Below are 26,339 nucleotides of genomic sequence, written 5' to 3' on the forward strand. Positions count from 1 at the left end.
TTTTTTTAAGCATGAGTTAAGAAACAAAAACATCTCTTTAAAATATAAATCTTCTTAGTACCTGTCAGTCCCCGATAAGTTATGCACTGCAAGTAGGAAGAGCATAAGTTTAGCTCCCAATTTTAAATTCTTCACCATTCCAATCAGAAGAAGAGTACATCATACTTCTCTAAGCTCACTTATACAGAGGTAAGCAAACACGCTTCAGTGTTGTCCTATTTGATCAGGATCACGGCTATGAGAATCTATTCTGGTTTTATTATGAATTTTGCCATCCTATAGACTTGTACCTCTGGGCCTTTCTAAAGCATAAAATAGAGGGTCCCAACCCAGTGCCTTTTGGGCTTCTGTGTGTGTTCATTCTATAGGTTCATTTGTTCATTTCTTTGATGAATGTTAATTGAGCACCCACTATGTTCTTACCCCTTGCCCTGAGGCTTCCTCTTCTCACTTTTCATTTTGACCAAAAAAAGCCTCTTTAAAGGCTCTTCTCTCTTCTTTCCAAAGTCTATGCTGCATGCATGGAAACCACATAAGCAAACTTATTTAAAATGTACATAAAATAGGAGTTAATAAGCATTCAGTTGAGGGCCTGAGCTGTTAAAGGTAGGAGGTGGAGGCTTGGTCGAAGGGGAAGTGTTTAAGGATTTCAAAAAAGAGGCAGGCTGCACCATATAGTTACTAAAGGGCTTTTTGATTTGCCTTTTCATTCTGTTTTGTGAGTGTGTGTTAGAGATATGAGGAGAAGGATGCGGGCTAGAGAAGGTCTGGGTCACCCTAGCTTGGCCCTGAGCCATGTGAAGGACTCCAAATACTGCCAAGTTAGTCCCTGAGAAAGTCACTGATTAAATACAGGAAGAATGATACAGCATATTAGAAAATGCATCTCTATTTTCTTTGTAAGTACACTAATGATACCTTGTGGGCTTGAAAGCGGGCTCTCCTCTGATCATGGAGTACCTTAAATATACCTGAACTCCCTCTTCAGACAGCACAATAAATTGTAAGTCCGAAAAGCATCATAGAAAGTTCTTTAATTTCTTTCCCCAAGCCAAATGATTTTATGTAGAAATCTGTAAAACTACGAACTTTCCTACCCCACAGTTAACACTGCATTCTATTTTTCTTCCCTTTTTTCCCTTTCTCTTTTTGTTTTCTTATTATGGGGGGGGCGGTTGGTAAGGAAGGGAAGAGCAAAATGCCCAGGCTCTTTAATTAGGGCTTAGACAGAGGAGAAAAGTAATTGAAATATACTTAAAATTAACCTGAGCTCTTAAAACTCTAGGTGTCACCATGGAGACCAGAGCACGAACTGTCTCCATGGAGACTCGAATGAATTTGGGGGCTTTAAATTATCATCACTTATTACCTAATGTCGATTTAGGCAATGAAGAGATGAGTTAAAATACATATATAAAAATATAAGAAGTAGCCTCACATCGGGGAATTTATTAAGGACAAATCTAGTTGTTCTTATTCTTAGTATTCCATTATTCCAATGAATGGGAAAATACTCCAAGAGATTTCCCCCCAACTCGGAATTTCTTATGGAATCACTTAATAGTATAGCTTTACAAATGCTACAGGAATGACTAGAGAAAAAGAACTAGAAAAGGCCTCTCTCATTCAGAAGCGTCAGTGTGATACAGGTGATACTGGCGCTATCCATCATTGCAGCTGTAAAAAAGAGATGGTGTCCAGATGTCTTATTCCAGTACTGCCCCAGAGACACTTTTAACATGACCATTCTGTGCATATCACTTTAGCAGGTCTATTACATACAACTGTTTTTAATATGTGGAATGAAGTCAGACTGTTGTATTTCATGCAACCTAAAGAGAAACACACAAATCATGCAAATGTTTAAACTATATAAGCAGAGGTAAGTCAGAATTTTTCCCAGTTACAGATTCTACTTTGTAAACCTGGAGGTAAAGTCATTTAATTGATCAAATACTCAGTTGAGAGGTCACTTGGAAGGTATATCATAGATAGTAAATATTCATTGATTAAATAAAAATCACTCATAAAAGATTAAAATTTAATAAGAGTTTTAATATATAATAAGTCATTAGAAAACAAATAATTACAACCAGAATGCATTAAAAACAAAACAGCTAATCAGATTATTCATTTGGAAGTTTATATAATTTGAACTTTGTCTTTTTTTTTTTTTTTAAGACAAATTTTGGAGACTGCTTGGATATGGAAGGGAAGCAAGGATGCTAACTGCACAGCCAGCTCAAAGAAATCAAGTATTTCTCACATTTTATGATCAGTTCTCATTATTTAAGTTGTTATATTCTATAAAGTTGTCACAAATAGTTAGCAGATACTGAACCACTGCTCCTAGGGGAAAGAAAGAAGTAGGTTCCTATGAGCCTCTGCTCACATTTTCATCAACCAATCAATATATAACCTGCTTGTATGTATGTTTCTGTTTAAAAATACCTTATTTAATATCTTCTGCTGATTCATTCACATTGAACTCACAGCCAACAGTACTGTAACTCGTGACTGAATGCTTATGTGATATGTATTTTCTCCACAAGGCACATCACAGCCTCCTTGCACACAACACTAGACAGCACTCCAGCAGTATGGGGGCTCTATCAATAATGAAATCACCAACGAAAAGCAGAAAAAGGCTAAATAGACCATGAAAAAAAAAAAACCCTACTTGTTTATAGTATGAGAGCTGAAACAAAAGTGTTGAGGGGGTGTGGGGGTGGGGAGTGACTAAAAAACTTTGCCTCTCCACACATGTTCATAAATGACCATGAAAGTACCTTGAGTATTGATTTGGGATTATAAATATATTTTACCAGGTAGGCAAATTCACAAATACAGAATCTGCACATAATGACGATCAACTGTACTTGCGGACTAAAGAGAACTATTTCTATTTCCCTATGAGGTTGCTTCTTACTATTCCACTGCACTTGCCTGTGAGTGCAATGTTCTCTTTTATCTGTGGAGCTCCTATTCTTCCTTCTAAACCCTGCTCAGGAAACCATACATACACACAAACCTCTCCCTGTTACCTTTACCTCTTATACTCCTCTCTATTTTGCACAGATCAAATTATTCTGAATTTAATGGCATTCTCCTTTACAGATCTATGAAATTCCTTGAGGTCCATGACCATGTCCTAATACATGTATATAACCTTTACTGTGCTAAGTGCCAGACTACATGTTAAAAGGTGCTTCACATACAATACCGTGTTTAATCTTACAATAGACTTAGCATCTCCATTTTACAGGTGCAGAAACAGAGGCCTAGAGCAGTCATGTGACTTGCCTTATCACATGCTACAGAGTTGATACTCCAATCTACAGTCCAAGTGTTCAACCATTATATTATCCTAAAAAATTATTATTAGCTACCATATATTTTTGACTGCTTACTATATACAGGCGTGTTATTAAATGCTTTAGACAAATTAACTCACTGAATCCACTTTACCTGACTCTGTGTCTCCAACACATAGCAAAGTGCATGACACATGAATGTTGAATTTACTTCTTCCTGTTCCCAAATGTTCTTTCTAAAATTAATAGCGTAAGAACACTCTACATTTTTGCAGTGACCATAATGACTTTCCATGTTAGACCACACTTCATCCCCACCAAATTCGTCATCTTCTCATGGATATTCTTCTGTGGTTTTGCTATTGATGCCCACAAGTCATGGTAAGACAAAAGAGAGCAGAAACACTGTCCACTTGAAAAAGGTCTTTAACAATAATTTCTAATAGTGATTTATATTATGACCTACATCTTTATAGAGTAACAAAATCATGGAAGAGCTAAGTGTTTTGCTTGAGGTCTATGAGGGAACCCCTGTATGAGGCTAAAAGGGGGATTTTCTACTTCATAATAGAGCTTTGGATTCCAAATCTATCTAGCCTCTCACACTGAGTTCAAAACAGGCAGAGAGCCAGTTTTAGGGATAAGAATTAAAAGGGGGGGGCTCGTTGGAAAAGCGGGTAGGCTGTAGAAAGTTTGCAAGACAGAAGCTGCAGGGTTCACATATATTACGAGAATGAAGGGGATCAAGGAGGGTTTAGACTAACTCATCATCCTCCTGCTGTCCCCTAACGGACCCTTCCTTTTAAGAGTAAGTAATGTTATTTCAGAAATGTGATTTCTAGGCCTCACCTGCATAGACTGTGAGAGTGATGTATGACCTCTGGTGGACTGGGAGCTCTGCAGTAGGTCTCAGTGTGTCTGGGGAGCTGCTCTTGGAGGCTTTCCTGTCTCTTCCTGCGGCCCCAAACGCTCACTCCCACCCTCTTTATCTCTCCTATGAAGATCTTTCTTCTCCTTCTTTTTTCTCCCTTGTCCCCTCTCCCAGTTCCCATCTTTCTTCTGTCTCACCTCTTCCTTTTCCCTTTCTCTGCTCTTCTCTCCCTCTTCATTCATTCTCTTCTTCTCTGTTTATTCGATCCTCTCCACCCTTGCCCTCTCGGTTACTCTCCTTTGTCTCCTCCCCCACCCGTCCCTTCCCCCCGCAGTCAGGAACTGCAGAGAGCTCGCTCACCAAGAATACACCAACACGGGTTTCGAGTACTTCTTGTGATGGGAGCGGAGGGTGAGGGAGCCCTTGCGCTCCAGCAAGTCCGTGGGTCCGAGCTCAAACCAGTATTGCCTACTGCTGCACCAGTCCTGGCAGGAGCTGCCAGAACTCTCCATTGAGGCTGGCCACATTATTCAGACCTCAGAGGATTTCTTTCTGCACCTATTCCTCTCCCCACGCCAACACCGACCAGGATTCAGGATTCGGCGTCTCTCATCTCCTGAGCAACCTGGGGCGGGGTCAATGGAGAGGGCGGGGCCAGTGGAGGGGCGGATCCCTCAAACCTAATAGCTCTGGTTTCCAAGACCCGGTAGGCACTGATTAGAAAGAAACTACAGGGGCGCCTGGGCGCCTGGGTGGCTCAGTCGGTTAAATCCTCTGCCTTCAGCTAGGGTCATGATCCCAGGGTTCTGGCATCGAGCCCCGCATCTGGCTCCCTACTCAGCCGGGAGCCTGCTTTCCCCTCTCTCTCTGCCTGCGTGTGATCTCTGTCTGTCAAATAAATAAATAAAATCTTTAAAAAAATAATAATAGAAAGAAAGAAACTACATTTCCCAGAATGCATTGAGGGGAGCGACCCACCTACGGAGAGGTTGAGAGGGACGCCCCTCCGCCTCCTGGGATCTGTAGTTTCGCCCTACCACCAGCCTAATCCTCAGAGTGGCCGCGGACGTAAGGGGGACCGGCGGGTCAGTTAAGGACTAAGCGGACCTGAGCCCAGAGCAGTTCGGCTCCGGCCGTCCTTGCAGAAGTTCTTTTTACCGTCCATCATCTGTCGTCACCACACCTTCTACTTATAAGCATGTAAGTTTAACCAAAAGGGAGCAAGAGAACACGCCTCAAACCCTAAAATGTGTCATTTATACATGAGGAGGAGCAGAATCAGCAAATCAGCTAAAAAGTCTGGGGATGAAAAAAACCCTCATTGATTCCGGTTTCAGCTAATTTCCCAACCTTTTTGAGTTTCTTCCTCTGAAAAAACAAAGTAGATGATGGGACCGAGGAGGGGGCAGGGTGGACACAAGAATCTGAGGTCCCTTCAGGCTGTAACGCTGAACAGACCCAACTTCCAGGTACAGCTTAGGACTCCAGGGCATTCAGCTCCCCAAGACCTGCCAGTTCTCATTTTCGCATTTGATATTTTATGACAACACAAACTCATCACATTATTGTGTTGTTTAGTATGTGACAAGGAGATTTCAAAAAGATTACCTATGGCATTGCTTTCAAGAAATGATTGGATAGCTGCCTTCCAGAAGGAAGGTGCATATTTTATCTTTGACTTTCCAAGAGAAGAATATTTAGGTATCAGAATTCTCCCCAACTTAGTTGAGCACCATAAGGGCATTAGTGGACTTCATCATGGTCATCCCTCTGACCTGGAATGATGCTTAGTATATGGCATCATTTCAGAGTATAAGTGAACAAATGAATTGGGTACTTTAGATTTACTTGGGTTTCCACAGATTCTTACTTTATGAAGACCACATGTACACAAAAATTCAAACTTAAAAACACAAGAGACATTTCACATTACAAACGGATTCTATAGTTTGCAAAAGATTTATTATAGTACTCCTATAAATAATGAAGTATTATTCTGGATCAGTTTTCACAAATTTGATTACACACAACTACTAAGTGCTTCTCTGTGGCCTGTGGTACCCAGTGTGGGCGCCAGTGGTATGCTCAGGCCCTTATTTTACTGGCAGCCACAGTTAAGCCACGTTACTTAAAACCAGATAAATAGTCCATTGTCACCAGCAAAGTGCTAGTAGAGTACTGAGTGCTATTTTAGCCCTTTTCTTCCTGAAGAAAGGAGAAAGAAAAATAGAAATTAACTTTAAAAGGCTAAATAAGATCCACATTAAGCTCAGTTCTACCCAATCACAGCAAAACATATTGCCATCATCCAAAAATATTACCATCACTACTACCATCTGTTTTTTTTTTTAATTTTATTTTACTTATGCTTAAAGTGATGGCAACATAATATATTTGTGACCGAGATGTCAAGTTTTTGCTGCCAGTTTGACTCAGAGACAGAGGCTGCCCAGAGCCAAGCCCTATCTGAGGTACACGAACAGTACTATGGAGATTTAAAAGCATTTCAGCACAAAGAAGTAGCAGTAAGTTAAGAAAACAAAACAACTGTAGCTTATTATTTTAGAGTTCCTTAAACCAAGCTGAAAGCTTAGTTTAGTCTATGAATATGTTATTATACTCTTTCCCCTTTATACCAACGTCACCAGCTTTATTGTCTTCTGTGCCTACTAAATACATTTTAACATCCTTTTGTTGGGATATATGAGATTGACTCTCTGATACCCTCAAGTTCAGACCCCTTCCATTCCTTTCGTATACACCAGTACGTTTTGTGGGATTTTCACTTTGCTGATTGTTTACTGATGAAATAGGAAGAGAACAGAAGGGTTTTGTGAGAATTACATAAGATAATATCTTGAAAGCAGGTGTGCCTAATGGATGCTTAGCCCTCAATAAAATTTCGACTACTACTGCTATTGTTACATCCTAACTCTGTCCTTATCACTTGGGAAAAGTACCTTAAAATGTGCTTGTTTGTGTGGAGTTTCCCAAGTATACTTTCTGTTTTTGAAGCTTTGTCTGTTTACAAGGGTTTTGTAAATGAATATCTTTTTATTATATTTTAATATGAAATTTAACAGTCTGAATCAGAAAAATGTTGTCAAGATATTTGGATATGTTACCAGTGATAATGATGGTTTTGCATTCATATGGAATCTTTTCTCTTCAAGACCATTAATAAGCTTTATGCTTTTTAAATGTGAAATCACTGATCCTCAACACACTTGAGTTATTCCTCTTTTCTTCAAACTTCATCAAACCAATGAAGTGTAGGGATTAAAGCAATGTTTTCTATTTAGATTAATCTCTTTTCACCGTAATATCCTTGAGGTAAGAAAATTATAGTTCAGGTGGCTGAAACAGGACTTTTCCGTAGGAAAGTGCAGGCAGACCCAACTGAGGAAGTGGGAATCCCCATCTGGTGAGCCTACTCTAATATATTCATCAGTTTTATCAGATTATTTAAGAAATTGCCAAGATGACTTGACCAGAATAGCAAACCTAAAACAGATATAAACCAGCCAGATGTAAATGGCCACAGGGGCAAACCTCTTCAGCATCTTCTTTCTCTTCCTGTCTTAACAATCATCTGCTTGATTCCAGGAAAGCACCTGCCAGGGCCTTCCAAAGTCACTATCAGCAATGATCACCCCCAAACATTAAACTTTCTTCTACCAAATGTCATGCAATTAAGCTGAGGGAAAAAATCTAATTCTGTAAGAAAATTAACTTGTATTATCTCTATGTTGAATCATTTAAATCTAGACTGAAAAAAAAAGACCTGTATTTGAATTCTATAATATTTAGAAGTTTAAAATTGAGTATTTGGGTCCCAATCAAGGATTGATTACATAGTATTTTTAAAATTCTCTAGGAATAGGGAGCTCCCGTCACCCTCTATATATACATCTAGGGGTTCACTTGAGACTGTTTTACACAAAAAAATTAGAGTCCACCTCCTATGTCAAAAATGAACGAGATTTCTGGTCTTCCCCAATCCCTCCAAGCCTCCACTTCCATCTTTTCCTCCTCCCCTTTCTTCTTTTCTTTTTCTCACATTTTCTGCCTTGATCCCTTCCTTTCCCATGACCCATTCCTTCTCTTCTTCTTCCCTCCCCTTCTCTCTCTCTCCCTCCCTCTCTCCCTATTCCCTCCTCCTCTTCTTCCTCCTTTGAGAAGTGGCAAGAATTTCAGAGTCAACATCTGTTGCTGAGCACCCAGGAGAATCTGGTACAATTCAGTTATGTGAAAAATATGAAAGAAAAATAGTAAGATCCAGATACCACTGCCAAAATTTATATGAATAAGCTCCTGTTCAATGACCCAGGAACTCTGAAAAGAGTCAACTCTGACAAAAGCTCCAACCTTCTTTCCTTTCCTTTCAGTATTCCTAACAACCAATGGTCTTTTTTAGAATGAATTTAACCTTAAGTATGATCTCTCTGTACTTCTAATTTGTGTTGTAAACCTATAAGGCATTGACTTCTCTCAATTATTATTAATTAGTACATTGACTGACTGTTGTCACACAACAGGAATGATTTCTAGAACTCCTACTATCAGCACAGAGGATTAATTTATTAAATATTCAAAGTATGGTATTCTATAATTCAGCATTTCCCTTATTTTGATAGTCAATAAGTGAGATTGTTTGGCAGAACTGTCCATAACTATGATGATAAAATTTTAATGTTCTGGATTAGTAATGACATGCTCAAACATAAATGTAGCTTAGGGATTTCTCTAACATTCTACAGACTGGATATCTTTAATTATTCAAAAACTGAATACCCATATTCACAAATTACCTAAACTCTTGGTTTCTTCCTTTTCTCCCATGTGCTGCTTTGGTTTCTTGGCGCCTTTATTGTTTATTAGCAACAAGAATGCGATCATGTAGCTACCAGTTAGCTACTTGGGAAAGTAGTGGTACTTGAAATTAAGTTCGGTATTGTGGGTTTCTTTGTTTTTTGGGGTTTTTTGGTTGTTGTTTTGTTTTGTTTTGTTTTGTTTTGTTTTTGCTCTTTAATCACATAAAGGAACATCCTCTCCCAGGGAAGAAGATCAGAGAAAAGAAACTGGATTTGGGCTCCTTTTGCTTCTGGTGGTGGTGGACATTTTCCTATGGCCCCACAAGACCCACCCCCAGCTGCATGGTGAGCAAGATGGTGAGAAACCCGCTGAAAGGCTTCCACCAGAAGATCAAGTACATGTAGGAGGTTTCTGGTTGTTGAGTACACCAAACACACAGCTGAGAATATCAAGTTGCCATACTGGGGCAGAGGTCAGGAGCTCACGGAAGAAGCTGGGGAATTTCCAGAATGTTGAAGGACTGTCTGAGTGTTGTACGATTTTGAGTTTCTTGTGTTCATCGAGCATACGTCAGACTTGTGATGTTGTATCCTCTGTTCATTAAATCTCTCTCTCTCTCTCTTTTTTTAAAGACTTCATTTATTTATTTGTCAGACAGAGATCACAAGTAGACAGAGGGGCAGACAGAGAGTGAGGGGGAGGCAGGCTCCCCACTGAGCAGAAAGCCCAATGCGGGGCTCAATCCCACGACCCTAGGATTATGACCTGAGCCAAAAGCTGAGGCCTTAACCCACTGACCCACCCAGACACCCCTCATTAAATCTCTTCTTACAGCATCATGTTTACGTTGCTTTAGACTACAGAGGCTTTCAGGCTATTTCAGGAGAAGGATCATTTTCTAAAGGGTCAGGGCGGGACTAAAAGCAAGTATGATGACATTAAAAAATAGTAATAAAGGAAGCTGACTTAGAATAAAGATTGTCCAGACCAAACAATCATTCACATTTTCAGCACCAATTCTATGACCAATTTGTACAATTAACCCTTAAACAACTCAGGTTTGAACTGTACATGTCCACTTATGTGAGGAATATTTTTTTCAATTAATATATTGGAAAAGTTTTTGGAGATTTGTGACAATTTGAAAAATTTGCATACTGTGTAACTAAGCAATATCAAAAAATTAAGAAACCAGTAGGTATGTTTATATGTAGATACTAGTTTATCGTTAATACTATAAAATATACATGAATCTGTTAAAGAAAAGTTAAAATTTATCAAAGCTTACGCACATACGTACAGATGATACATGGTGCCACACCATTTGCAGTCAAGGGAAGTACAAACAAATGTAAAGATACTGTATTAAGTCATAACTGCAGAAAATTAGCTGGAGTACCTACTGTACTGTGGTCATAATTTGGTAGCCCCCTCCTGTTGCTACTGCAGCGAGCTCAACTGTCTCCAGCATCCTCTGCAAACGCCCTATGACGGGAATCATCTCCACCTGAGCAGTTTGGCTCACCAGTAAGTCGCGCGTCACAGTAAAAAGCGATCTCTCATGGTTCTCACATATTTTTCATCATGTTTAGTGCAACATTTATAAACCTTGAATAACACCATGGGACCCACAGGAGGTGCCACTAGGGGTGCTGGAAGTGCTCCCAAGAATCCCGGAAAGTCATCACATTACAGGAAAAGAATGATTTGCTTGATATGTACCATAGATTGCTGTGTGTAGCTGTGGTTGCCTGCCATTTCAAGATAAAGGAGTCCAGCATAAGGGTACTTGTTTAAAAAACGGGGGAGGGGGGCGGGCGGTGGTAATGGGGCGCCTGGATGGCTCAGTTGGTTGAGCCCCTGCTTTCAGCTCAGGTCTTGATCCCAGGGTCCTAGAATCAAGTCCCCACATCAGGCTCTCTGTTCAGAGAGAGGAACCTGCTTCTTCTTCTCTCTCTGACCCTCCCCGACTTGTGCTCTCTCTCTCTCTCTCTCTCTCCCTCTCGCTCTTAAATAAGTAAAATCTTTTAAAAAGTGGGGGGGCGGGGGGATTTGTGATACTGCTCCTGCAGCTTTGCCAGCAGGCATGAAAACCCTGCATTTTCTGTGAAATACCTTTTTATATCATATTGAAAATGAGCTTGTATGTGGGTGCAGGATTGCTTTAAGAAAGCCATCCCTATCAACTCTAATATAATTCATGAAAAAGCAAAGTCATGATATGACATCTAGGGCAAAAGGAAGGAAGGTAAAGCCTCTAAAGCTGGAGAATTTAATGCCAGCAAAGGATGGTTTGATAATTTTAAAAAGGTTTGGCTGTAGAGGTGCCTGGCTGGCTCAGCTGGTGGCATATGTGACTTTTGGTTTCAGCGTTGTAAGTTCAAGCTTCACACCGGGTGTAAAGATTACTTAAAAAATAAAATCTTAAAAAAAAAAAAAAAAAAGGTTTGGCTTTAAAAAAAAAAAAAGTCAAGATACCAGGAGAGGCAGCTTCTTTCAACCAAGAGGCAACAGACAAATTTCCAGATGCCATTAAGAAAAGCATTGAGGAGAAAGGATGTCTGCCTGAACAGATTGTTAATACAGAAAAAAGTATCCTATTCTGGGGGAAAATTGCCATAAGAATGTATTAGTAAGGGGGGCACCTGGGTGGCTCAGTCACTTAAGCATCTGCCTTCAACTCAGGTCATGATCCAGGGGTCCTGGGATCAAGTGTGTCTCCTCCCCACCCACACCCACCCCACCCCCCATGTCCCCCACCTCCCCACCCCCATTGGCAGGCTCCCTGCTCGGAGAGGAGCCTCTTCTGTCTCTTCCTTTGCCCCTTCCCTCCCCTTCCTTTCCTGCTTGCTCTCTCATATTCATATATATATATATATATATATATATATATATACTATTAGTAAGGAAGAAAAGCTAGCACTGAGATTTAAGGCAGAAAGGATAGGCTAACTCTACTCTTTCGCACAAATGCAGTCTGGTTTATAATCAGGACTGCCCTTATCTGTAAGGCTGCTAAACCCTGAGCCTTGAAGAGAAAAGATAAACACCAGCCTCCAGCCTTTTGGATGTCAAACAAGAAGTCCTGGACAAGAAGAAACCTTTTTTCTGGGCTGGTTCCATTGTGATGCTTTGTCCCTGAAGTCAGGAAATATGTTCTTTTGATATTGGATGATGCTCCTGGCCACCCAGATTTCTACGAGTTTAACACTGATGACACCAAAGTGGTCTACTTGTCCCGAAATGCAACATCTCTAATCACCATAGATCAGGGTGTCCTAAGGACCTTTAAGGCTCAGTACACACAGTACTCTATGAGAATGACTGTCAATGCTATGAAAGAGAACCACAATACAGAAAACATCAAGAAAGTCTGGGAAAGATTACACCATTGAAGATGCCATTGTTGTTATAAGAAAAAGTCATGAAAGTCATGAAGTCTGAAACAATACATTCCTGCTGGAGAAAACTGTCCAGACGTTGTGCATGACTTCACAGGACCCATGACAGAACCAATCAAGGAAGTCTAACCCAAACCCCTCCATTGTTGAAGGGGCAACTATAATTTCTCAGTACACATTAGGTGTGGAGATTTTCCAAGTAACACTAACAATTTATAATGAAAGTTTCCCTAATCATAGTGACTCAAGAGAGTACAGTTTTGATGACCAATGACAGAAAGCTAAATCCAAGGTAGGACAGAAAGAGGAGTTTATGGACTCATGTAAGGGCAATTCTGGCGTCAAGCATCTCTGAACACCAGGGATTGATGATGTCTTGGGATGCTATTTTACTATTTCTTGGTTTTGCTTTCTTTCTTGGGTTAGCTTACTCTCAGGCAAGCTCTCCCCAGATGGCTAGCAATTTACATTGCTCCCTACGCTCTCATAACATATAGCGTCCCTCTTTTCTCAAGTTCCATCAGAAGTCCTAGACACCAACTGGCCTGATCTGACTCATGACTGTTCTGAAAAAATCACTAGAGCAAGGTCCGAGGTTGATGTGGTAAGCTCCCCAGCCTGATCTGTGTGATGGTCTCCCCCCCAGGGGGAGGTTTGCCCTTTCTGACTAATCTAGACTGAAAGTACAAGATTGGATAAAAGGGGAAAACAGATACCTACTGTTATCTGTATCCACAGATACCTATTGTAGATGGTAATAATAAGACGTCCTATCCATAGATCACTTTTTTTTTTTTTTTTTTTGGACAGGAAGAGAGATCACAAGCAGGCCAAGAGGCAGGCAGAGAAAGAGGGGGGAAGCAGGCTCCCTACTGAGCAGAGACCCCGATGCAGGGCTCGATCCTAGGACTCTGGGATCATGACCTGAGCTGAAGGCAGAGGCTTAACCCACTGAGCCACCCAGGTGCCCCTCCAATGATCACTTCATAAAATATTTTACAGGGGCATCTGGGTGGCTCAGTCGGGTAAGCGTCTGCCTTCAGCTCAGGTCAGGATCCCAGGGTCCTGATACCAAGCCCCGCATTATGCTCCCTGCTCAGGGCTTCTCCCTCTCTTCCTGCCTCTCTCCCTGCTTGTGAACTTTCTCCCTCGGACAAATAAATAAAATCTTAAAAAAAATAAATAAAATACAATACTTTTACATACACTCTTTTATTTGGCCCTTACAAAAATAATGTGGGGTGCAGATTGGCATTTCCATTATCAAGATGAGTAAACTGAATTACACATGTAGAGGCAAAGCCAGTTTTATATTCTTACCTTCAGACTCCAAAGAAGGTTCTCACTCTTATTCTACGACAGACACTGTATATGTATATATATTGTTCTGTTAGCAGGAGCCTGAACTCTAGTAGGACTACAGGATTATGTCCTCAACTAGCCTGTACTTCTGTAACTTTTGTCTCCTTTGGATATGTCATGACTTCTCAACCTAAGGCATTAAGTTGTTTGTGACACTGGGTTATCAGTATGTTTCCAAAATTCCCCCCTGGTTAATTTCTTCTGAAATTGTACAATTCCATACTCCTAAAGCTTTCATAGAATACAGTAAAATAGTTTGGGTCTCTCATCCCTTTGCCTGTCACTTGGGATCGAATTTCATTTTTGCCCTGAAGAACACCTTGCTCACATTTTGCCTTTCTTTTGCTCTCATCCTCTCTGTGTCGGGATTGATCTTCCTTTCTCAGAATAACCCCATTCTCCTGCGGTGTCTTCACTATCCCTAACAGGGACTAGAGGACCTGAGTCTTTCTTCCTCAGATTTCTCTTGTCACTCTAGAATCCAGAGAACGCGAAGGGTATCTGAATTTTTTTTTTTAGATTTTTTTTTTTTAATTTATATACTTGACAGAGAGACATCACAAGTAGGCAGAGAGGCAGGCAGAGAGAGAGGAGGAAGCAGGCTCCCTGCTGAGCAGAGAGCCCGATGCGGGGCTCGATCCCAGTATCTTGGGATCATGGGATCATGACCTGAGCCGAAGGCAGAGGCTTTAACCCACTAAGCCACCCAGGCACCCCCTGAATTTCTAAAACTTTTCGACATAAGCTTTTATTCTACAGTGTAAGGTTAAATATGTTGTTTTCCCTAAAGTGATGTTTTTTAGAACATGTGTGGTTTTATGTTCGTATAAAATTCTAAGAAAATACCAAGATCTCAATATCATTTACAAAAAATATTCAAAAACCCTGTATCCATTTCTATAAAGAATTATAGTTTTAATATTAAAGGAAACTACCCAAAATGTATTTTAATGTAATTATATAGCTCATGCCGTGTCATCTCTTCTCATTTACCAGTGTCTATTCTATTTAGTTTAAGATGAACTAAATTTCCATTTCTGACTGAACCTTATTATTATTAAAAAATGCATCATATTTTCTCCCAGTGTGGATATGCATGAGGAGAATATTTTGTGCAAAAAATTAATTGCCTTTTTTTCTTGGCACATTACAAGGAGGACTATTTTGGAAGTAAAAAATATTAATGATTACTCTGATTCACCAATTGGAAAAGTTTCTTCAATACTGTGACATAAAATTTCCTTCCATTACACTCAGAATGTGGCATAAATGTTTTTTTATTTTCCAGATGGCTATAATTTCTTACTTTCTGTCTAAATTTATAAGAGTCACAGAATAAACAAGCCTAGAATCTGAGGTCACTGGGAGAGTGAAGGTTATTTTTTATGGCCTCTTAGACAAAGGAGAAGTGTACTCTCACCCTCTAGAAGACTGCTAAGGAGACTTATCCTATCTACCTCCACAGAGGCCCAGATGAGAGAGCTCACAACTCACGAAGGCGGTCCATTCCAATTCTGGACAAGCATAATCATAAGTTTCCTCTTATGTTGAGCTAACATAAACCTTCTTGCTAGATGCACTAGTTGGTTCTGCTTCTGGAAGATAAAAGATAAGCTTTATTTCTCTCTTGTGAAAGATCCTTTCAGATATATGAAGAAAGATTACATGCCTTCTCTTTTCCCAGGTAAACAAAGTAAACAAACCTACATTTTTTCATATTATTTTGGCTGAACCTCTGGATGTGCATCACTTTGATCATGAGCCCCTTCAAAAGTGGTTCTCAGAAAAGAGCACAACATTTGACTCTGACCAATGCCAAGTACAGTAGGGCTACCACTGTGTCCCATGCATTAGACTCTTTGCCTTTGTTTGCACAACCTAAGCATGGGAGAAAGGAAGCAAGATAGGATAAGAGACAGGAAGGAAGAGAGGGAAGAAGGGAGGAAAGAAGAGAAAACAGACGAACTGAAACAAGATCAGGGAGAAATAAAAAATTCAAAATATATGTATGCCCTGAGGCTAATACTAGGATCAGAACTACCATCTCGTGACCAAGCTTTGGAGCTCTGGCAAGGTTGAAAGCTCATTATCGAGCTTCCTGGACTAAGCCTGGAACCTTTGAAGCAACAAATGAAAGGGCCTATGAAAATACAAATCCTCTGGGTTGGGCGGTTGGGGATCTGCGTTTGGCTCAGGACATAATCCCAGGGATCCAGGGATCAAGTACGTTTCTGTAGGGAGCCTGCTTCTCCCTCTTTCTCTGCCCCTCCCCCTACTGGTTCTCTCTCTCTCTCTCTCTCTCTCTCTCTCTCTCTCATGTGCTCTTTCTCTCCCTCAAATAAATAAATGAAATCTTAAAAAATTAAAAAAAAAAATACAAGTCTTCTCCAAAGCAAGTATCCCCAATTTACACTCTCAGGACTCCCCAGATTAAGTTCAACACGCCTGAGCTCACAAGATGCTACTGGTAAACACAGTAAGCTAGGATAAGGTAAAACAACAAAAGATAGATTTAAGTCCCCTACTACCCTACCCCAACTCAATGCTTGAATTATTAGATGTAGCACATTAGATAATCTGAATCAAAACTCCAAAAAAACAAATCCTGGAGCCATGAAACAAGCTGATGAAGGAATAAATCACTATCAAAAATGGCCAGAGCAACTTTTAACATGACCATGGGTGCATTAGCAGTTTCCTTTTCTCATTAGGGAAATCTGAAAGCCACAAAAATATGGACAACAAAAATTTAAATTTTGGTAAAAATAAAAGACTCCAAAATAGTTGTAAAGGCTACTGAGCCTTTAGGATTCATGTGGCAGTAAGCTAAGAGAGGCCTACAAGCAATGCGGTAGAATCCTAAAATCCATGCCCTCCACCAAGATTTCTTGCCCTAATATGAGGGCCTATGAATATAATGGATGCAATAGTACCCTTGTGATTATGTTACATTACATGACAAATGAGATTTTGCAAATGCAATTACGAGTACTAGTCAGTTGACTTTGAATTAATCAAAATGGAGATTATCTGGGTGGACCTAAACTAATCACATGAGCCCTCTGAAAGCAGAGAGTTTTCTGTCTGGTGGCAGAAGAGAAAGAAAGATCTAAAACAGAAGGATTCCATTATATTGTACACCTGAAACTAATATAACACTATCTGCCAACTGAGAATTAAAATAAAAACTTAAAAAGGGGGGGGGGGGCAGAAGGATTCCAGGTACTGTTGTTAGTTTTGAAGATGGGGGGGCCCACACGAAGGGAGGGAGAGTGGCCTCTAGGAGCTATAAGCTGTCCTGTGCAGCTGACAACTAGCAGGGAAATGGAGACATCAGTCTTACAACTGCAGGGAAATGAATTCTGCCAACAACCAGAATGATCCTGGAAGTGATTTTTTCCCTAGAGATTTCAGAGAAGAGTCCAGTACAGATGATACCTTGATCTTAGCCCTGTGAGATCCAAATTAGAAAATCCAGTAAAGCCTGCCCACTTCTGACCTATAGAACTGGGAGCTAACAAATGCTGTTTTAAGCCATTAAATTTAGGGTAATTTGTTATGCAGCAGCAGCAAACTAAAATAAGTGGTATTTCAGAAAATATTGTTTTTATTTTACTTTTGTTTTATTTATTTTTAAGTTTTTATTTAAATTCCAGTTACTTAACAGAGTATAATATTATTTTCAGATGTAGAATTCAGTGATTCAACATACAACAACTGGTGCGCATCACAACTACCTTCCTTAATCCCCACCATCTATTTTACCCATCCCCCGACCCACTTCCCCTCTGGGAGCCCTCAGTTTTTCTCTATAGTTAAGAGTCTGTTTTTTGGTTTTTCTTTCTTTTTCCCTGTATGTTTAAATTCTACATTTGAGTGAAATCATATGGGATTTGTCTTTCTCTGAATGACTTATTTCACTTAGCATAATACTCTCTAGCTCTGCCCACATAATTGCAAATGGCAAGGTTTCAGTCTTTTTGATGGCTGAGTAATATTCACACACACACACACACACACACACACACACACACACACACATATGTTTCTACCCTCGCTCTCTTTTTCGCTGCCTGACCGCCACCATCATGGGTCGCATGCATGCTCCCGGGAAGGGCCTGTCCCAGTCGGCTTTGCCTTACCGCCGCAGCGTTCCCACCTGGCTGAAGTTGACGTCTGACGACGTGAAGGAGCAGATCTACAAACTGGCCAAGAAGGCCTGACTCCCTCGCAGATCGGTGTGATTCTGAGAGACTCCCATGGTGTGGCACAAGTACGTTTTGTGACAGGCAATAAAATCTTGAGAATTCTTAAGTCCAAAGGACTCGCTCCTGATCTTCCAGAGGATCTCTACCATTTGATTAAGAAAGCTGTTGCTGTTCGAAAGCATCTTGAGAGGAACAGAAAGGACAAGGATGCTAAATTCCGACTGATTTTGATAGAGAGCCGTACTCACCGGTTGGCTTGATACTAGAAGACCAAACGAGTCCTCCCCACCAATTGGAAATACGAGTCATCCACAGCCTCTGCACTGGTCACGTAAACTTGACTATGTACTCAAGCAATAAAATCGCTGTCTAACTAGAAAACACACACACACACACACACGTGTGTGTGTGTGTGTGTGTGTATAACTTCTTCTTTATCCATGCATCAGTCAATGGACATTGGGGCTCTTTCCATAATTTGGCTATTGTGGACACTGCTGATATACATACACATCAAGGTACATGTATCCCTTCAAATTAGTATTTTTGTATCCTCTGGGTAAATACCTAGCGATACGATTGCTGGATTATAGGGTAGTTCAATTTTTAACTTTGTGAGGAACCTCAATACTGTGTTCCAGAGTGGCTGTGCCAGCTTACATTCCCACCAGCAGTGTAGGAGGGTTCCCCTTTTTCTGCATCCTTGTTAATACCTGTTGTTTCCTGTGGTGTTAATTTTAGCCATTCTGATTGGTATGAGGTGGTATCTCATTGTCATTTTGATTTCTATTTCCCTCACACTGAGTGATGCTGGGCATCTTTTGATGTGTATGTTCGCCATCTCTGGATGTCTTCTTTGGAAAAATGTCTACTCATGTCTTCTGCCTGTTTCTAGACTGGATTATTATACCTTTGGGTGTTGTTTTAAAAGTTCTTTATATATTTTGGAAACTAACCCTTTATCAGATATGGTATTTGTAAATAGCTCTCCCATTCTGTAGGTTGCCTTTTAGTTTTGTTGATTGTTTCTTTCACTGTGCAGAAGTCATTTTTTTTTTTATCTTGATGAAGTCCCAACAGTTCATTTTTGCTTTTATTTCCCTTGCCTTAGGAAACATCTACAAAAATGCTGCTATGGCCAATGTCAGAGAAATTACTGTCTGTGCTCTCTTCTAGGATTTTTATGGTTTCAGATTTCACATTAGGTCTTTAATCCATGTTGAGTTTATTTTTGTGTATGGTGTAAGAAAGTGGTCCAGTTTCATTCCTCTGCATGTGGCTGTCCAATTTTCCCTACAACATTTGGTAAAGAGATTGGTTTTTCCCTACTGCAAATTCTTTCCTCCTTTCTTCCTTTATTGAAGATTAATTGAGGGTTCATTTCTGTGTTTTGTTGATCTGTTGATCAATGTGTCTATTTTGTGCCAGAACCATAATGTCTCGGTCACTACAGTTTTGTAACATAACTTGAAGTATGGAATTGTGATGCTTCAGGCTTTGCTTTTCTTTTTCAAGATTTCTTTGGCTATTAGGGGTGTTTTGTGGTTCCAGACAAATTTTAGGATTGCATGTTCTAGTTCTGTGAGAAATGCTGTTGCTATTTTGATAGGGATTGCATTAAATGTATAGATTGCTTTGGTTAACATGGTCATTTTAACAATATTTGTTCTTCCAATCCATGAGCATGGAATATTTTTCCATTTTTTTTGTGTCATCTTCAATTTCTTTCATCAGTGTTTTGTCATTTTCAGAGTATAGATCTTTTATGTCTTTGGCTTATTCCCAGGTATATTAGGGTTTTTTGGTTTTTTTTTTTTAAGATTTTTATTTATTTATTTGACAGCAGAGATCACAAGTAGGCAGAGAGGCAGGCAGAGAGAGAGAGGAAGGGAAACAGGCTCCCCGCTGAGCAGAGAGCCCGATGCGGGGCTCGATCCCAGGACCCTGGGATCATGACCTGAGCTGAAGGCAGAGGCTTTAACCCACTGAGCTACCCAGGCGCCCCTATATTAGGATTTTGATGCAACTGTTAATGGGATTGATTCCTTGATTTCTCTTTCTGATGCTTCATTTTTAGTGTTATAGAAATGCAGAAGAGTTGATTTTGTATTCTGCAACTTCACTGAATTCATCTGTTCTAGCAATTTTTTTAGTGGAGTCTCTCAGGTTTTCTTTATTGAGTATTCTGTCATCTGCAAATAGTGGAAGTTTGAGTTCTTCCTTACTAATTTGGAAGCCTTTTATTTCTTTGTGTTGTCTGATTGCTGTGGCTAGGACTTTCAGTATTGTGTTAATAACAGTGGTGAGAGTGGGCATTGTTTTTGACTTTAGAGGAAAAGCTCTGTTTTCCCCACTGAGGATGGTATTAGCTGTGAGTTTTTCATATATGGCCTTTATTATTTTGAGGTATATTCTCTCTAACTCTACTTTGTTGAGAGTTTTTACCATGAATGGAGTTGTATTTTGTCAAATGCTTTTTCTGCATTTATCGAAAGAATTATATGGTTCTTATTGTTTCTTTTATTAATGTGGTATATCATGTTGATTGATTTGTGAATACCGATTTACACTTGCACTCCAGGAATAAGTCCCACTTGATCATGGTGAATGATTCTTTTAATGTTGCTTGCTATCTTTTACTGAGAACAATGTCCAAAATGTTCATCAGGGATATTGGCCTGTAGTTTTCTTTTTTAATGGAGTCTCTATCTAGTTTTGGTATCAGTGTAATGCTGGACTCATAAAATGAATTTGGAGGTTTTCCTTCCATTTCTATTTTTTAGAATAGTTTGAGAAGAATAGATATTACCTCTTCTTTATATGTTTGGTAGAATTCACCTGTGAAGCCATCTGACCCTAGAATTTTGTTTGTTGGGAGTTTTTTGATTACTGATTCAAATTTTTTCCAGGTTATCAGGTTGTTCAAGTTTTCTATTTCTTCCCATTTAAGATTTGGTAGTTTATATATTTCTAGGAATTTATCCAGGTTGTCCAATTTGTTGGCATATAGTTTTTTACAATATTTCCTTATTATAATTGTTTGTATTTCTGTGGTGGTGGTGGTAGTGATTTCTCCTCTGTCATTTGTGATTTTATTTATTTGCGTTCTTTTTCTTCTCTTTTTGATAAGTCTGACTAAGGGTTTATCAATTTTATTAATTTTTTCAAAGAGCCAGCTCCTGGTTTGATTGATCCAGTCTATTATTCTCTCTTAGTTTCTAGATCATTTGTTTCTGCTCTTATCTTTATTATTTCCCTTCTTCTGCTGGCTTTTCATTTTGTTTGGTGTTCTTTTTCTAGCTCCCGTAGGTGTAAGGCTAGGTTGTTTGAGATTTTTCTGGCTTCTTGGTATTGCTGTATCCTTCCCTCTTGGAACAGCTTTTCTGCATCCCAAAGGTTTTGGACCATGGTGCTTTCATTTTCACTTGCTTCCATGTATTTTTAATTTCTTCTTTGATTTCCTGGTTCATCCATTCATTATTGAGTAACATGTTGTTTAACCTCCAGGAACTTGTGGTCTTTCCAAATTTTTTCTTATGGTTGACTTCAGTTTCATAGAGTTGTGGTCAGAAAATATGCATGGTATGATCTCAAATCTTTTTGTACTTGTTGAGGCCTGATTTGTGACCTAGTATGTGATCTGTTCAGGAGAAAGTCCCATGTGACTTGAAAAGAATGTGTATTCCACTGCTTTAGGATGGAATGTTTTGAATCTATCTGGTCCAGTGTGTCATTCAAAGCCATAGTTTCCTTGTTGATTTTCTGCTTAGATGATCTGTCCATTGACGTAAGTTGGGTGTTAAAATCCCCTACTATTATTATCAATGAGTTCCTTTATGTTTGTTATTGTTTTATATATGTTAATGCTCCATGTTGGGTACATAAACATTTATAACTGTTAGATCTTCTTGATGGATAGTCCCCTTTATTATCATGCCAGTGCCCTTCTTCATCTCTTATTACAGTCTTTGGTTTAAAATCTAGTTTGTCTGATGTAAGTATTGCTACTTTGGCTTTCTTTTGATGTCCCTTAGCATGATAAATGTTTCTCCATCACCTCACTTTCAATCTCCAGGTGACTTTGGGCCTAAAATGGGTCTATTATAGCTAGCATATAGACAGGTCTTAGTTTCTTATCCATTTGGACACCCTATGTCTTTTGGCTAGAGTTTTTATTGCATTTATATTCAGAATAATTCTTGACAGATATGTATTTAGTACCATTTTATTACTTGTTTTGTTGTTTTTTTCTGGAGGTTTTCTCTTCCTTTTTTGTCTTTGTCACTTCCAATCTTTCCTTTCCACTCAAAGAGTCCCCTTTAATATTTCTTGCAGGGCTGATTTAGTGGTGATGAACTCCTTTAGTTTTTGTCTGTGAAACTCTTTATCTCTCCTTCTATCAGAAAGTACTATCTTAAAAAAAAAATCCTAAAGGTGCCGAGCCACATCTTAAGTTTCAAAAAGTATCTCTAATGAGCAGCAGATGTGTTGGGAAGAATGTGAGGTGAATGGTATCAGATGCCCCCCTTATGAATGCCCTAAGAGGAGAGCAGAAAAGAGGCTGCTAATTTATAATGTCCAGTGAGACTAGTTCTTATAATTTTGCCAACAGAGGACATTTTGGTTGCTCTTTTCAATGTAAAGTTATGTCCTTTGTTTCATTTGTTTCTTTTGAATTGGAATTATACTTATTTGGCACTAATATTGCAACATATACTCTTTGGTTATTTGTGTTTTTCTGGTGCTTCTTGGCTTATGTTTTGATTCTTAGCCATCTAGCATTATTTAGGAGACATTCATTTAGAGATAAAATATAGTTAATCTTTGTTTTTATTATTTTTTTTAAGATTTATTTATTTATTTTAGAAAGAGAGAGAGGATGTGCATAAACAGGAGGGGCAAAGGAGAGAGAATCTCAAACAGACTCTGCACTGAGTGTAGACCCAGACACAGAGCTTCATCTCAGGACTCTGTGATCACAACCCTGAAATCGAGAGTCAGATGCTTGACTGACTGAGTCACCCAGGTGCCCCAATCTTTGTTTTACAAAAAGGAAGTAAGCCATTTTCTTTGGTTGTCATAACTTAGTTTTTGTCTAGTTACACTGTTTTTCTTTCTTGTCAATGGTTTCTTGCTTTCCTTTCATTTCTATCTACTCTATGGACTATGCTTTATTTGCTATAATTCCTATTGACTTCAAAAGTATTCATTCAATTTTTTTCCAGTGGGTGTCCCAAAAGTATATATTGTATTTTCAATTTTAGTGGTTCTTATAATGCTTTTCTAACATATTTTTAAATTTGTTTTTCAGAATCTGGAATGGAATGTCATCTTTTGACATCATGTGAGATGACAGTGCTGAGAACAAGGTATGCCGTCAACAAATGCTTATTTAATTAGACGGAATTGAAATTAGTTTGTTCTTCAATCTCACTTGAAATTACTTGAAACATGGGATTCGCACAACAGCTCAGGCAGCGGGGGTTCAGGGGGAGTTTAAACAATATGGCCTCTAGTAATGCAAGTAAAAAACGTTTCTAAAAGAATGGTAACAAAGCACTGTGAGAATTTCCTTATTATTACTTACTACTCACTGTTGAGAACCACTGAAGTGCTACATTTTGAAATGAATGTATAAAAATCAGTTCAGTCACTAACAATCAGTCTCTATTCCTGTTCAAACGAAACCCAAGGGAGAATGGTTGGTTCATTTACTTTTCAGTGTCTTTTCCTTTCTTCTTATCTAAACTCCCATGGCAGGGGTATAGCAGTACCTGCACAATTCCCACAAGGAGTCCTGAATGCCTGCAAGTGGCATCCTGTCCAAGGGCAATTTAATTATCCGGATATATCATCATCAAGTCCTTCAGCAAGTTGCCTGACTTACCATTATGGCACCATGATGGCTTAATCGGGATGGCACAGTCTTGAATTACTTAATCCAAGACAAAATAATGAAAAACTGTTTCAAAGGTTCACACAGTGGTTACATTAAGGTGTGTGGCCACGATGGCCATGAAGTTATTTTGTGAGAAAAGCCAGTCATCATTTCAATCTGCCTTCCATTTCCTGCCCATATTATTTTTCCAATTTCAGGGTGAGCTTTATAGCCGACCTAAGGATTTGTTAGCATGACTCCCAGAGGCTTCTGGGAAAGTGACCCCTCTCCTGGCTCTCCAGTACTCAGTTTAAGAATATACTTGCATCAGGATGCAGCAGGCTGCCTGCACCAAGAATGATGAATGGGGACTATTCATGCTTCAGTTTACTGTATTGTGTTGAAATGCCTCCTATATTATATTCAGTGTTGTACTGAGAGGTTGAGTATACAAATAACAGAGCCCAGAACATATATAAAAACAGAACTCTGACCTACGGCTTGCAACAACCTGCCCAGGAAATCAACCAATCCAGGAAGCCAGGCTGCTATAAGTTAGACCTGCAGGAAGTCTGACTGCTATCTCTAGTGATGGGTCCAGGAAGCCAGACAATAGCCATAGTAACAATTGGCCCCAAATGACCAGGCTTTGATTAATTACAGACAGTTTTCCTAATATTTGTCCCCAGCCTGCCTACAACTTCCTCATGTCTACAGTTATCAATCAGGGCATACCTGAAGCTTTATCTTTTTTCCAACCTTCTGCCTGCCTTTGAGTATCTGCCAAAATCCAAGTGACAGTAGCTGGCCCCCCTGCTGTAGAAGCTCTGAATAAATAGCCTTTGCTTGTTCTCATTTGGTTGGCCTTTGCTTATTTCCACTATAAAGTTAAAGAAGGTACTTCTGGTGTCAAAGAAGTGGTCCCCAGCACATCCCCAGGCTACTTTACTGAGAGAACTTATCCAGTCTTAGGTGTTTAGTGCTAGATATAAAGAGAAAGACTATTAACTCTCCAGAAAGACTGATATGATTCTCACTTGGGTCTTAGCATCTGTAACTACCTGCCCAGTGATGAGAATTTCAGAAGCTGGAATCTCCATCTGGCCTGATGTTGCTGACCTCTGTGATACGTATCATGACTGTGCTAACTTCCTTTTACATCCTTGAGATAATTAAACCCTGCTTGATCCATCCATGGAGCATGTGTCTGGTCTTTGCCTCAGTCTGAGCGTACAACTGACTTGGTCAAAACAATGGTCATGCACACCCCACATTTTATACTGGGTAGGTAAGAGTTACATATTTTGGAAGTGAATATAAAAAGATTCCTGTATTCTGTCCCAGGCTAGAATTTATAAATGAATGTCTGCTTATGGTATTATTTCTTAACCTAAGGCCGGGTACCATTTAGGGGAGACAGGGTAATACATGCGGAGAGAGTAGCATAATAAAGGCAAGAAGGCATGAACATAGAGAGCAATGCTGTGCATCTCCCGGGCCTCCGAAATACGCCATATGGTTTACATCTAACTTCAAATGCAGATATGGCTTCTACAAGCAAAGGGATTAATGGAAGGAAAAACTGAAGCAAACACCTTTGCCCTCAGGGAAGCCTTTTCGATACCATTTATTTCTGAGTTCTCATGAACTAATGGGACAAGCAAATCTGTGTAGACTCCTCTAAGCTCCCAAGGTATCCCCATCTGAATGTTGTTCTTCATTCCCACTGCACAAGGACCACAATCACATTTAACTCTTAAGTAGAAACTTGACACAGTCCAGACGTCCATTTTCAATCATTTGAGACCTAAGTATGTCAACAAATATTTTCAGAGGGAACATTAGGTAAAACAATCATTTGCTAAATATGAATGTCTAATTCCCTCTCTGCATTGCCAATTCCCTCTTTGGTATTAATCACGGTTGCTAATATTCATGTCACCACATCGACAACAGAGTTCCCAATCTGTCAATCTATGATACATCCTTTAAGTAGCAGTAATTCTTTTTTTAACCTCAAGATTTTTCTATCTTATATCTACATGCTCTGTAGAAAATGAGAGAAAAAAAGAAGGAAGACAGGAGAGGGATGAAAGGAAGGAAAGAGAGGAGGAGGAAAGAAGGGAAATCACGATTAATACCAACATCACTATTAATATTTCAGTATAAAGATTTCCAATCATGTTGATATTGTCATGCAATCACAACATACATACCATTTCATAACTTTCTTTACTCAATAATATGTTAACATTTTTCTACATCATTAAACACTCCACAATGTAAAAGTTAATGACAGGAGAATATTTTAATGTTTGGGTAGTCCACATGATGTCTCCTACTGTTAATAATTCACTGTTTCCTATTTTACATTATTATAAGGAATGCTACCACTAACATCCTTAACTAAATCTTTTCCTGCATGCACAATGATTTCCACATGAAAAAAAATGTAGAAATTGAATTTAAGTATCAAAAAGCTAAACACAT

At 39.3% G+C, this 26,339-nt stretch overlaps 2 protein-coding genes and 1 long non-coding RNA gene across 9 annotated transcripts in view; 2 read left to right on the forward strand and 1 right to left on the reverse strand.

The window, feature by feature from the left end:
• Positions 1-26,339, reverse strand: part of C12H9orf135 (chromosome 12 C9orf135 homolog) — a 166,885-nt gene that overhangs the window by 118,532 nt on the left and 22,014 nt on the right. Inside the window, exon 1 of one of the 7 annotated variants that reach the window (XM_032307507.1) lies at positions 4,546-4,907. The exons of 2 other annotated variants lie outside the window; for them this stretch is intronic. In XM_032307507.1, the coding sequence (XP_032163398.1) occupies positions 4,546-4,712 (167 nt within the window). In that variant the 5' untranslated portion in view covers positions 4,713-4,907. Of the gene's footprint in view, positions 1-4,545; positions 4,912-5,163; positions 5,266-26,339 lie in introns of those variants that run through there. 4 more of the 7 variants (XM_032307515.1, XM_032307506.1, XM_032307514.1 and 1 more) reach the window with 4 other exon arrangements.
• Positions 5,302-25,067, forward strand: LOC116570406. Its single transcript, XR_004277420.1, has 3 exons — positions 5,302-5,385; positions 23,283-23,340; positions 24,068-25,067. It is a non-coding gene; the product is annotated as an uncharacterized LOC116570406 (long non-coding RNA).
• LOC116570405 (40S ribosomal protein S13-like) lies at positions 17,814-18,352 on the forward strand. The gene is given in 2 exon segments (XM_032307516.1): positions 17,814-17,975; positions 17,978-18,352. Coding segments are annotated over 2 exon segments (378 nt in total). The 5' UTR covers positions 17,814-17,851; the 3' UTR covers positions 18,232-18,352.

This window comes from Mustela erminea, chromosome 12, assembly GCF_009829155.1.
Source record: "Mustela erminea isolate mMusErm1 chromosome 12, mMusErm1.Pri, whole genome shotgun sequence".
NCBI lineage: Eukaryota > Metazoa > Chordata > Mammalia > Carnivora > Mustelidae > Mustela > Mustela erminea.